Below are 13357 nucleotides of genomic sequence, written 5' to 3'. Positions count from 1 at the left end.
ATTTTTGTCCCTCAAGATGGGGAGTTTGTTACTGTTCAATTATTACATGAACAGTTACGTAAGGCAAAGCGTAGTGGTCGTGACGTCACTCGCCACTTTCTGCGTTCGCGCTAACCACAGCATACGCTTTGTGGTCCATGGCGCGCACTAAAACGCCTGTCCCCCGCCATCGATTAGACCGTCGGACCGCGCTGACGTCAGAAGCATGCTTGAGGGCCGACCACCGTGCGGATGTATTTATTTTCGTTCGCTTGGAAATAAATACGAGGTTTGGCGTCCACGGCGTCGCGACGGTTCCAGTTAAACGCACGCCGGGCGTTCGCGCGGTTATCGGGCGCCTTTATGTCAGGAAACGAACGTTACGAGAATTTGCCGCAATGCCACCCTTAAAAACGCCCTCGGACGCATAGAGGCCCGTCGTCGTGGTAGAAGATGCCGGTGTGGTGAAAGAAACGCTAGTGACGCGCGTGTTTTTTTATCGGGTGGGTTTGTCAAAGAATATGTGACTGATTTAGCGGGGTAGAACGCATAAGTGGACGCGTAGGGGTAATTCGACGCCATGGGGAATTCATGTAGCAGTGGGCAAGGCCACAAGGATAAGGATAACATGTCGCAGAGATCGGAAGAGTGAGTATTAATTCCACAAGTGGCGAAAAATGGTTTAAATTAAGTGTCCGAGGATAATTGGCGAGTTGGAAGTGATTTTTTAAAATTTAGAAAAAATTATATAAGCATGCGTGCGACCAGTGCGTCTGTTTGGCTCGGAAGTCTGCAATCTACGGCGTTACGGCGTTAGTGGATCGATAAAGATCGATAGAGGTTAATGCCAGGCAACTAACCACAACTGGTCTGCGTGGCCGTATTCGCTACCGACGCGTTGCTGGTTCAGTGCTCAATTTTGACAGTTTCCTTGCAACAATTATCCAATTTTTGGGACTTCTAAATTTTTTACAGACGGAGCGCAAAATAGATTTTGTTTTTTGAGATGCAATGATATCGTTTCGTTTGCGGATGCGTCGCAAGCGCCATCCATTTGGCGGAGGTTGATTTATTTGTGGTTCCATTCAGTTTTATCCCTACATAAGTACAGTTAAAAAAACATTCCGTGTATTTTTCTTTAATTTTTCATATATTCGTGTGTTGGCAGACATCGACTACAACAGAGTATTGTAATTTATCTAATAATCCTGGAGTTAGATATAATTTTGACGGTACGTGTATCATAACGAGATAAGTATTGAATTAGCAACGACAAAATCAAACATAATGCCTGGGGGGTCGGGGGGTGGGGATATTTATTTGATTAAATCGCTCGAAGCGGATTGCGTGTTTGCGTATGCCTCGCGAGAGCTGTTTTTTGTTTACACTGGCTGCCGCTGGATAATAAGGTATCAAGTGGATGACGTCAAAGGAGAATCCTTTGACTCGCTGGTAAATATACCCGGGCCATTTGTTTGTAAGGCAACATTCGCAAGCAGAACGGTTGAACGGAATGACTTGATTTTATAAAAGAAATAAAGTATTGTCAATTTAACTGAGATATGACAAATGAGGCAAGTTAAGCTTGCAGAGAGGTATATACACGGATTTACGTTATTTACAGATCTCAAAAGCCACATTCTTTGCAGAATATTAACCCATTTACTTAAGATCATATATCTATTAGATAATAAAGGGATTATATGGATTATACAGGCGGGTCTTCTGCGCAAATTTCACACACTAACCTACACTTTGCGTGATTTTCTTCTAAACAACCATCTTCACATATTTAACTCGTCTTCCCCTGATAATTTAATAGGATCATAGGATAATGTTTCGTGTTGGTTTAAAAGGTATTATCAAGGCCATAAAGCTAGCTATATACTATGCCTGCCTGTGCTTATAATACAGGAACTTATGAAGCAACTATGAAAATAATTTGGAGAATCAACAACTAACGTGGCCGCTGACAGTTGGGATTCTGCATTTTTAAGGCAGTATTTTCTCTAAATATGTCTAGATCCCATTCAATCTTCAGGCATAAAAGATTTAAGAATGGACCTTTCCATTTTTTTTTCTTAGTTGCTTCATAAGTTCCTGTATAATCAGCATTAGGCAGTGCCTTTATATTTCTAGCTGCTTTATGCTTGAGATAGATATATGTATAACATATTTGGGATATTATTAGAGATCTTCGGAAAGTATAGTATCTGTAGTTGGATATATGGTTTATAAGCAAGCGTATTTCTTGTTGTATTTGTTAAAATTGGAAAGAAATACAAGTTAAATTTTTCCTGATATTCCATAAACTACTTAAATTGAAGAAATTATATTTTAATTTATTCAAAAAAAAAAATTCTTCGCAAAATACGGTTTTGGTTGCTAAAATTTTTCTAGGATGTTTTTTTTTCTGGGGGGTTGCCCTTGTCCCGTTTTATCCCCCAAGGACGACGCGCCGCGAAGAACCGGGCGACCCCTTAACCCTTCGGCCCGCCGAAACTGGGTCAGCCTCCCTTGCTATGCGGCTGCGAGGGGATGCAAGCGACGTCATCGCTCGTGACGTAGTATCCTCCGTTTTAAGGGCGTCTCGCTTGTCGAATCTTTCCCTCAGAGACTTCGATTATTTTTATTTACGGTGCCCCCCTATTCCCCTCTAAAACATTACCGGGCCGGTTGGTGGAAGGTCGACCGGGTGCCTGACATCTCGCGACGAGTGACCTATGGACTGATATTTGGCATTTTGCGCAGTAGCTTGTTTATTGACAATAATAAAAAATTGAGAATTATATTACAGGATTAGGAGCTATACGTCCAGAATATTAAACCAGAGAGAACGAGTTGCCGGCATTCTGCCCTAAATAAATCTAGGTCAAATTATTAAAATACACACAAGCTAAGGCGACACAGACCTAAAAAATGTATTAAATAACAGCAATCGACAGAATATCCCTGCTTAACTATTAAATTCTTATTTGAATCTAGCCGACGTGACAGTTTAAAATTTGGTAGTGGCAAATAGTAGACAAATTATTTCAGATCATTGCACTATGGTCGAGTATTATAGTTAACTATCGCTAGGTCATCAAAAGACATAGTTTGACACTTCTACTGAAAATGTTAATTTCTTCCAGGTCCGCCAGTTACCAGGTGCGAACGAGCTTGCCTTCAGAGAAACAACAGACGTTGCTGAACCACATTACGCCGCATAGCGGGGTGATTTTGGAACCTGCGACCGCCGGTCAGCAAGCGCTTCAGCAACATCAGCAAGCTGCGGCTCCGATGACCACGGCATCCCATCCTTTGGAAATAAAAAACCCCAATCTATCGAAGATTTTGAAAGGGGCATCCGGTATACAATATATAATTTATGTATAATGTTTACTTTTGTATATTTTAGACTTTTAGTTTTTTTTCTAGTTCTGTTGTTTTTCGTTTTTATTTTTGATTTTGTAATTTTTAATATTTTTTGAAAAAAAAAGGCCGAAATGACACGTTCGTTTTTTCTTGACCTCAAAGTTTGTTGAAAAAACCGTTTACAATTCCAACGAATTGTAAGTTCGTGTTGACAGGGACGCCGGGTAATTTTTTTATTTAAATTTTGGTTGCGAAGGAATATCCTGATTTGACACAACTCCAAGGGCTACTTTAGTTGCGAGGTTTTGAAATTTTCATTTTTACCAAGCCGGGTAAAAAGGTTTTTGATCTAATTTCGCAGATTCGCTATCCCTGTCGTCGCCGATTAGCCCTAAAGGTTTCGACAAACTGACGGAGGACGATGTGCCCAAAGAAGTGTCCAGCTTGTCCGAGCCGCTCCAGAATCTCGTCATGGGACGCGTGACGTACGCGAAAACGTCACTTAAGTGTCGCAAGATCGTTATCTACGTGTGCGCGGCCGATTCTCAAGGTAAGATTGTCGCGAGCGTCGACCGCCCGATCTTCCCGATTTATTTACCGGTTATTCGTCCGGAATTTCGTGAAAATCGAGATTGAAAAAAAAACCGCGTCGCCATGCCAAATGTATTTTTATTTATAAATGGCGTGAGTCACGAGAAGCTGTCGAAAAATCCAGATTTACTATAACATTCGACGCGTAAACGTGAGTCTCTTGTTTATTTTTTTTTTCTAGTTGGCTCGCGTTCTTCCTTATTGCTCGCAATTGAAAAAGCAAAACAAGCGAAAAACAAACTGACCAAAAATATTATATGACATCCCAAGTTTAGTTGTATATCCATTATATGATCATAATCCGAAGAATGTAATCGAATATGTAGATAAATTTTAAAGGAGAGCGATGCTAAAATAAGATTATTGTTAAAGCTAAATTAAGTGTGTTTTCACATCCATAGACATCAGCAAAATAAAAATGAGAAAAGATATGCTTATCTCATGGAAACTAACCGATTTTCAAGCTTTTGTCAAAACTGCTTTGAGCTTTAGCTTTAAAGAATCCGATATGGAATTGTAAATTTTTGATACTTGAAAGTTCTATTTTAAATTAAAATATTAAATTCCGAAAACAATACAAAGAAAAAACTGAGAAATGATTGAAATTCAAAAAATGAGTCAAATAAAAATGCTATGAATGCCAAGACAGACACCAACAATCTTAGTAAATTCTTAAATAATCAATTTTCTCGTCTAACGCAGTACATCTAAACAATTTCTAAAAATTCTTGGTATGTGACCAACAATTTTTGATACTTAGTAGTAGTACTGTAGTATAATGCTCCCTCACTTTAACTCAAACTCTCTAGGTAAGATTTATCTTATATTGTATGACTGGTTTCTTGTTGAAAGTTTTATTCTGAGCAAGGTAACACAGGACCGTAACGTCAAAATTAAAAAATGTAGTATTTTAATTTGGGCAGTTTCAAAACCAGACCCTACTAAACTTAAGCTAGTTTATACGTGGACCACGCTGTTTGTGTAATAGCAGGCGTCAAGGCTTAACACTCTAAACTCGGAAAATAACTTTAATTATTTTTGCATCTCGAGACTAAGGACCATACACTTTCGCAGACAAACTTATGTAACCCGAATCTAATCGAAATTTGTTTAAGAAAGTAATGCAAATGCATATTCGAAGTACGAGCCCGATTTAAAGTTTTGAGATCATCATTGGTTGAGAACTGTTATCGATCAATTTTAAGTGGTTCGGTTCAAATAAAAGAGGGTTTGTTCTTTTCACCATCGTACCACATTAGCAGAAGCGCTGTTGATATATGTAGGTTATTATCGAATCTTAGTATTATCACAATATAAAATCGATTTGCAAAATTAAAAAATCTCATGCGTCCTATGAGTGTAAATATATAATATATAAAAGCGATCCTATTATTGAGTTGTGCGGGACATCATCATTAAGGCCTTTAGCAGATTAACCTTTTGAGTTCCATGCGCGCTTTTGTAAAACACACAAGATTATTTCTAGTTAGTCTTAAATGCACAGAACGGTAATTCGAACAAAATTAAACAATCTTTGGCCTACGAATTTGTAGGATGTTATTAAATTTTAGTTTCTAGACTGCTGTGACTTTACAAATTTTTCAGTTTTGTTATAAACATTCACTCATGGTTCCTTTTTCTATATAACAATCTGTTAGACTGTATCGTCGAAAAGGGTGCCCTCCATAACGTGGTCTACCCCGCGCTGAGAGCACACTGCAGGACCCGCGGCTACGAGCTCCACATAGTGGACCTCCATTGGAAAACGCTGCTGGAAAAGCAGCAGGATCACGAGTTCCCAGAACTTTGCATTGGAGAATTGACGAGTAAGAACCAAATCCTCGTTTGACGCATTCCCATCAACCTAATCCATAGGGCAAATGGAGGTAGCCTACGTCATACCCGTGCTGTTCCTAAACAACTCTCTCGGGACCCAACTGTTACCAATCACGATAGAGAGCGCCGACTTCAAGATGGCGCTCGAGAGTACCGGAAATCAGTCCGCCCAGGGACTCCTGAAGAAATGGTGAGCAAACCTCAAAAGGAAACGTTTTTTTTTCGCCCCGGAACCATTTATTATAAAACTAAGTTTTTCTGCTTTACATTTAGGTTTTGTTCACTCGAGGACATCGCGGATTTCATTGTTTGTGTAGTTTCGTCGCTTCTAGATGCTTTGGAGCCTTTGGTGACCATTTTAATATGTAAATTTCTCTCGGGTACCATGCACCTCAAAGATTCGATCAACAGTTCAATCGTCTGCCTCAGTTCGTCCGCTTTCTTGAATACCATCTCCCTTTTGTCTTTCAGATCGTCTTTTATGGATTTTCCTGGTGCCGATATCGTCTCTTCACTCATAGTTAGACTCTTCTTGCTTAGGCAAGACTTTGGTTGCTCGTAAGTAGGTTCTCGTTCAGACTTCTTCGCGATCGACGATGCTAGCGCTATAGTTTCGTCCAGCTTGAGTCTAGTTTCGTCGAACTGTTTCTTGAGCTGGTCAAAGTGGATCGGCGCTACGTCTTCGAACGAGCTAGTGCGCGACGGCTTGAAATCTCGATAGTCTGAATATCGTGGAAGGCATTTAGAACATGATAGCTTCCCATCCAGCATCAACGAACATGAACTTGGTTCGCAGATAACGTTTCGCAAGGTCGTTTGTTGAACGGACGTTTGCGATTCCTCATTAGAACTTTGGCTGGGACGAGTCGCTATTTTGATCCTCCTCGTTTTACTTACGGATATGCTCTCCTCTTTCTTGGCCACCACGTACGGCTGATCGTTTAACGCATAAGGTATTTCTATAATGGTGTCCTCATCGGCATCAATCGAACCTCTGGGCACTAAAATTTGTTGTGTTTTTCTCTTGGACATGGCGGCGCACCCGACATGGCCGTCACTCTGACATCTTCCTTTTCTTCTTCTTGTCCAGGTACACGTTGGATAGTGACGCTCAGCCTCCCTGCTACAGGCTTCGGCCTATCTCGTGTCACATACCCGGGTTCAAGGAGAGCTCACTTGAGGACAGGGAGAAAGCTTTTGAGGAATGGGCCCACGAGATCGATAAAATGCTCGGCGTCCTCATCAACGTGTTCTCGACCGAGCTGAGGGACACTTACCTGACCACCGTCGTCGAGCAGGTAGGTGTCGCGACGTCTGGAAACGTTGTGGTGTATCGTTTTCTCTGTCTAGGAGGTGCACAACACCGTATTCATGAGCCAAGAGATGGCGAAGCGATGTATCTGGTTGAACAGGGTGTACACGCCAACACCCAAAACACCAGACAACCTTAGTCCAGGCGAGGCAGAAGCTCAACGCAGATTGAACATGCTGCAGAAAGATCTAAGGGAGCAGTTGACCGAGAAGCACATAGTTCGGATCCAGGTGAGGTATTCAGACGATGGGTTGGACATGGACCTTCCCGAGCACGAGCAGTACGTGTCGACGGTAACGACCCACTTGAGGAAACACCTCTACGAGACCATCGACTCTATCATCGAAGAGCACCAAAGCAAAACTATGTCCAAGGCCAGTTACGGCGTGGAGGCTGCTTTGTTTGACGAACTGAATGTGCAGATCGGTTTTTGTCAGAGAGCAGCTCAATGTAGCATCAATCGCGAGAAAACGATCGAGGAGATCAAGGGGTGAGTCGATACCGAACTCGTACGTTGCTTGAAGCTTTTGAGTCGCGGGATAGAGAGTGTGATGTAGGTGAGCGGTTCGTAAGTCTTAAGTTTTATTTTCAATGGTTTCCTGTGTTAGATACGTCGCTGGCGAAAACAACCTGCCGCTGATAGTCCACGGACCTAGCGGCTGCGGCAAAACCACCCTGCTGGCAAAAATAGCCCAGTGCTGCCAGCAGACCTTGCCTGAAGCCTTCCTCGTTCTTAGGTTCGTGGGTATCAGCGAGCAATCCGACACCATCGAGCAATTGCTCAGCTCGATCAGCAACCAATGGTCACTGCTAGCTTACGGACACAAGTGCTATTTCAACCACGTAAGTCCCGCTGCGTAGCGATCAATGGCAGATGTAATTAGTTCATTCCCAGAGCGTAGAAGTGTACAAGAAGATGGTACCGTCTCTGTTGAAAGCGAGTAGCTTGCAACGACCCATGGTTGTGATCTTGGACGGGTTGGATCAGGCGAGGGACTACAGTGCGAAGGAGGTGGATTGGGTCCCGGCCAAATTGCCCGATAATATTAAACTGATTATTTCTGTATCAGAAGGTAAGGTAAGGGGAAGTTTTCGCGTCGGTATGGGCCAACGCACGATCTCGTTGCTTGGTAGATAGTCAAACGTACAAGGACCTGAAGAAAAGACTGAGCGAGAGCAACTTCGTGAAGATGCCACTGTTAGGTGAAACGGAAGCGAAAAACATCTTCATGTCGAGCGTAATGCAGTACAACCATAGCGTCAATTCAAAGATTCACGAATGCGTGGTGAAGTCGGTGAAGGAATGCACTGTACCACTCTACGCCAAGGTGAGCAGAGTCCCCCCCATCAAGATCTTCCTGGTTAGATCTCCCCTGAGGTGTTTGTCAGCTCTAATTTCCCATCTTATAAGTTCTTTGTTGACTTGACTTTTCTTGCAAAGACAATCCCAACGATTTAGTAAGCTAGTATGGGTTCACCACGAGGCTATCTATGGACATTTTAGATTGTGGCGTGGCAAAGTTCTTGGTGGACGGATAAGGACCATCAGTTGAAACTCAGAAGTGAGCTCACCGCTCAGATGGACCTGATGCTCGAGGAATTGGAGAGCATCCTGGGCGGAACGCAGGTCCAGCACGCGCTCGCCATCATCACGTGGACGAAACACGGCGTGACGGATTCCGAAATGGTGGATTTGCTCGCGTTCGACGACTCATTCCACAGTAGTACCACCTACGGTGGGTTTTGGTGTATCGGCGATGAAAATGTTGCCTGAAGCGGGCGTTTTTCTTTTAGTTCCGTGGGCCCCAGCTTGTTTGGCGTGGTCCAGATTAATAAAACATCTGGCTCCGTTCTTCGGTTGGTCGTTGACCGGCGGTGTGCTAGGTATCCGGTGGAAGGATGAGCTTTTGAGAAAGGCGGTCGCGAAAAGGTACAGCGGCGTTGAAAGATGGGCGCATCGGGTGCTTTTCGATTATTTTAACGTAAGTTTGGACGCGATCGCGCAGGTTGAAGGGCTGCAGTAGAAATGTGTGTTGCGTTGCAGGGCAAGTGGTGGGAGGAGAGGGCGGGGTCGTTGCAAGCGAGACTCGTAACTCAGGATATCCGTCTCGGAAAATGGTACGCAAAACTGTGTTGATGTGGAAACTGCCCGCCTTTTTTTATTATTTTGTACATACCTTTTTTTTCTGTTATTTTTTGCATGTGTATTTTTTTAATAAACGCTTTTGACTCGCCATTTTCGTTTCGTTTTCTTTTTCGTTTTGGAGGTAAGTATGAGCGCAAGATTAAGGATTTTTTTTTGGTAAATGGGAATGAAAATTTAACGTTGGTAGTTATTTTTTTACCGACATGAAAGAAAAAGACATATCGGAGCGATAAGAAAAGGAAGTAAAGGTCCCATGTATAGGTAAGTTATTTGAAAATAAATGAAATGGACAAATGATGCAAAGAAGATTTGGTGGAAAAAATTAAAACATTGACAAAAGTGAGAAGAAGAATTCGGTCTGGAACTAAACGATCGTATTACCAAAAAAAAAGATTATTAATTAACTAACCAAAAGAGAGATATTAAAGAAAAATTGGATGATTAGAACAAGTTATAAAATTGATATTAATAATTTTTAGTTAATTAGTTGTTAGAAAACCAACAAAAGATAGCCTATTAAAACAAAAACGAGTATCGAAAAACATCTGAAAGTAATTAACTTAAATTCTCGCAACAACATTAATTAAGGTTTTATGGTCATTTTTCGGTATATATAGTCGCAGGTAGTTTGTAAATATTACATTTGATAAAGACACGGTGTTGTCGAAACAATTGTCAGGTCATAATATTTAATTTCGTGAAAATCTGAACTTTTAGTTCTTATTTATTTTGATAAATGGATTTTCATCAAGTAAAAGCCACCTCAGTTCAAAATTTCTTGTAGCTCGACTTGTTACGTTCCTACAAATTTTTGATCACTACATTCCAAAATATTTAAATTTATATGCCAAAAAGTTGGGGTCAAAGTATATTCTTTATATATATATATATATATATATATATATATATATATATATATATATATATATATATATATATATATATATATATATATATATATATATATATATATATATATATATATATATATTTATTTATTTAATAATGTAAATATGCCTTTTTTTATTATTAAGAATATACTTTGACCCCACCTTTCTGGCATATAAATTTAAATATTTTGGAATGTAGTATATTACATAATGATAATAATATATAAATAGATATAAATAGAGTTCGTCAAATTTTGCTTGTTCTAACAAAAATAAATTCCAATTCAACTACATCTATAAGAGAGAAAGGATATTATCAAGCCTATTAAGGCCACCGAACGCATTACCACTCAAAACCTCTTCTTTCACTAGTTACAATCGCAGAAAACTTGACGAGCTGCCTTTCCACTATCACCACCTCAACAACGACTTTGAGGACTCGCCTTTTATCTCCGACCTCTCGTGGATCTTCGAGAAAGTCTGCGGTTCTGATGTGTTCCAAGTCCTTGAGGATATTAATCTGTTGCCCAAGATCAAAAACAACCTGACAATCGTCATCAAAGACTTCTTAGAGCGTCACGCTTCCGCCCTCAACTATGACGGCCGTCAGTTTTACTCGCACCTTTACATGTACCTGAAAGAGAGACTGAAAAGCCAAAGTCAGAACGCCAAGATGAAAGAGATGTTCAGGCATTGCGAGTTGCCTCCGGTAACTTCGCTGATACCTCTCAATTGTGAAGACACTGGAGAGGTTAGGAAATGCGGATCAACGATATTGCGGCACTTAATTAAGTTTCTTTCAGATCGAGGACGACTGCAAGTACAACCGTACCTGCGCGTTCGACCTCTTGGTGAAGCTTCCCAACACCCACCGTTTCTTGGTGACGATCTCTACAGACAAGGAGCAAATTTGCGTCTGGGATATCGTGAAGTAAGCTTTGCGTTTTCCTTTAGACCTGCGTTAAAAAGTGTGTTGCAGATGCGAACCTATTAGGATACTAAAGGGCGTACCTCATCCCACTAACTTGATACCCATAGACGAGTACCGCTGCATCGTGCTATGCAGGAGGGAGCTGAGGATATACGATCTAAACACAGGCAGTTTCGTCACCAAACTCAAGGGTGTAATGAACCAGAAGATGCCGTACTACGGGCTCCACGACCAAAGTCATTTAGTAGCTTTAAGCAGAAATAGGATGTACATAAATCTAATGAATTTGGAAACTGGTAGGTGCCTGCGATAAGTAGCAATAAAAGAGATGATTGTATCGAGTGGTTGCAGGCGATTGCGTCACCACGTTCAAGGCTGGCGAAGACAGATTCCTAAATTCCCTGTTGGTTTCAGGGGATGGAAGGTAAGTGGTTGTCTGGAAGCGTTCTGGGGTGTTCAATGGAGAGATTGTGTTGTCTTAGGGTTCTGGTCTGTGGCGATGAGACTCAAAAGCCTTTCCCTTTGCTTGTGTGGAACTTAAAGTCCAAAAAGTTGCTCTACGACCTTCGAATACCGCATCATGATTTTATTACCAGCTTGTCGGCAATCACGTACGAAGGTGAGGTCTCTAACAAGGGTATCTATTAATTAAATTATAATAAAGGGCTCTAACAATTGTTATACTTATTCGTGTCTGACCACTGCGCAATAGGCAATTACGTCTGTTGTGTGTGCCACGAAATTGACGAGCCCAGCCCAAATTTTATCGTGGTTTACGATCTGCAAAGCGGCACTCTGTTCAAAAAGTGGAAGCCGTCTTGCAACACCGTCTCCTTAGAGATCAGTTCGCCTGGAGGTTGCGTGATTTCCGGCCTCGAAGACGCAAGGATATTAGTCTGGGATCTTATCACCGGTAAGACCTTTTTCTGCTGCTCCGTGAAATGTATTTGGAAAGTACCAAAAGTCTCCCGAATTGCTCTCCAGAAAAAAATTACACTCAGTGGGGCCCCTTCATATTTTTCAAAGCCCGTACTCAAGGTTTACTTAAGCAATGGTCATTGCCTCAGAACAAAAGGACCCATATAGGTAAGACCATAACTTAAAAAATACTCTTCTCGATAGGAAAAAAAATACCACCCGAGATTTCCGCATACATGCCACTCATTAAACACTCACAAGTCACCTTAAGGAGTACTATTTTATCTTAAGAAGGATCTAAAACAAGAACCTACGATCCACCATATGCGATTTAGAAGTAGAAGTTTTCGATAGTATTTTCTTTCTATCTTGTCCCCATATTTAGAATCACTCATTCCAATCAATCATTTTGTTGAGTGCTGTCGTCAAAACATCAGCTCACGACACACCTTGGTTTCCAGGCAACTGTCGATTTTCTTTGAGCGGTCACACGGCTCCGGTGTCCTGCCTAAAATTGGACTCTTCCGGTGGAATATGTCTTTCCTCTGATTCCGACTGCAGGGATAGGTCCATTAGGCTGTGGGACATCAACAAAGGTACAAAACCCAGTATATCAACGAGCCACACTTTCAGTGATCCTGTTTCAGGCAATCTGGTGTCGGTGTACACTCCTGGTACGAAGATCAGCGCCTGCGAGGTGACCGAAGGAGGTCGTCACGTCGTCCTCGCCCTAGGTGGCCACAAGGACCTGGTGACGTTGCAACTCAGGGGACCTGACGTCCTGGACGCCCTTTCCGCCGAAGAGACGTACGGCGACCAAGATAACAGAGGCAAAACTTTTGATTTTGGTGATGAGAAGTGCTGATAAGCTGTTCCGGCTGTTCGTGTTTTGCTAGTTGGTTCCGGGTTCACTTATATAGCGGTGGGTACTGCGCTGGTAGCGGTACCGTCGCGTATGTGTTTCGGATTCGTTTAGCATTAAGAGTATCGGTTAGAGTCTCTTCATCAGAGAGTTGGAGTTTTAGAAACACGGAATGTATAACAACTCGAAGATTTGTGATTCCCCACTCCCTCAGAGCTCCGCCCCTTATCGGCCTTTATTCTGTGTTAAAACTGTTCACGGCGGCCCTTGCCTTCGCCAGTATCGTTATACAGTGTTACCGATTTGAACACGATCTCTTACTGTTACTTAATTTTATGTTTATGGCACCTTATCTAAAATAATTGTCAAAAAAAATGCAACGTTTTACTACTAATTGTTCAAATCGGCCGCACCATCTACATATGCCGCAAAAATTACGTGTCAATCCTTGTGGGGATCGACTATAGTGTATAATATCACTACCACAATTATAAGAGACAGAATTAATGCTATTATGTGATGCCCATCTGGTATG

The 13357-nt window shown here is 41.7% G+C and overlaps 1 protein-coding gene across 1 annotated transcript; it reads left to right on the top strand.

The window, feature by feature from the left end:
* The first annotated feature begins 170 nt into the window (after window positions 1-170).
* LOC132707968 (NACHT and WD repeat domain-containing protein 2) lies at window positions 171-12839 on the top strand. Its single transcript, XM_060680008.1, has 21 exons — window positions 171-627; window positions 3114-3331; window positions 3698-3886; window positions 5586-5753; window positions 5803-5953; window positions 6854-7061; window positions 7114-7565; window positions 7684-7918; window positions 7971-8148; window positions 8210-8403; window positions 8580-8811; window positions 8870-9057; window positions 9120-9193; window positions 10484-10862; window positions 10915-11042; window positions 11091-11338; window positions 11394-11466; window positions 11525-11661; window positions 11755-11955; window positions 12422-12556; window positions 12608-12839. Exons 1-21 carry the CDS (start codon window positions 560-562, stop codon window positions 12823-12825), a joined length of 4074 nt encoding a protein of 1357 aa, XP_060535991.1. The 5' UTR covers window positions 171-559; the 3' UTR covers window positions 12826-12839.
* The last annotated feature ends 518 nt before the right edge of the window (window positions 12840-13357 follow it).

Source organism: Cylas formicarius, unplaced genomic scaffold (genome assembly GCF_029955315.1).
Source record: "Cylas formicarius isolate icCylForm1 unplaced genomic scaffold, icCylForm1.1 PGA_scaffold_10__41_contigs__length_53128322, whole genome shotgun sequence".
NCBI lineage: Eukaryota > Metazoa > Arthropoda > Insecta > Coleoptera > Brentidae > Cylas > Cylas formicarius.
The sequence above is the reverse complement of the archived record's forward strand: the minus strand, read 5'-3'. Positions and strand labels throughout refer to the sequence as shown.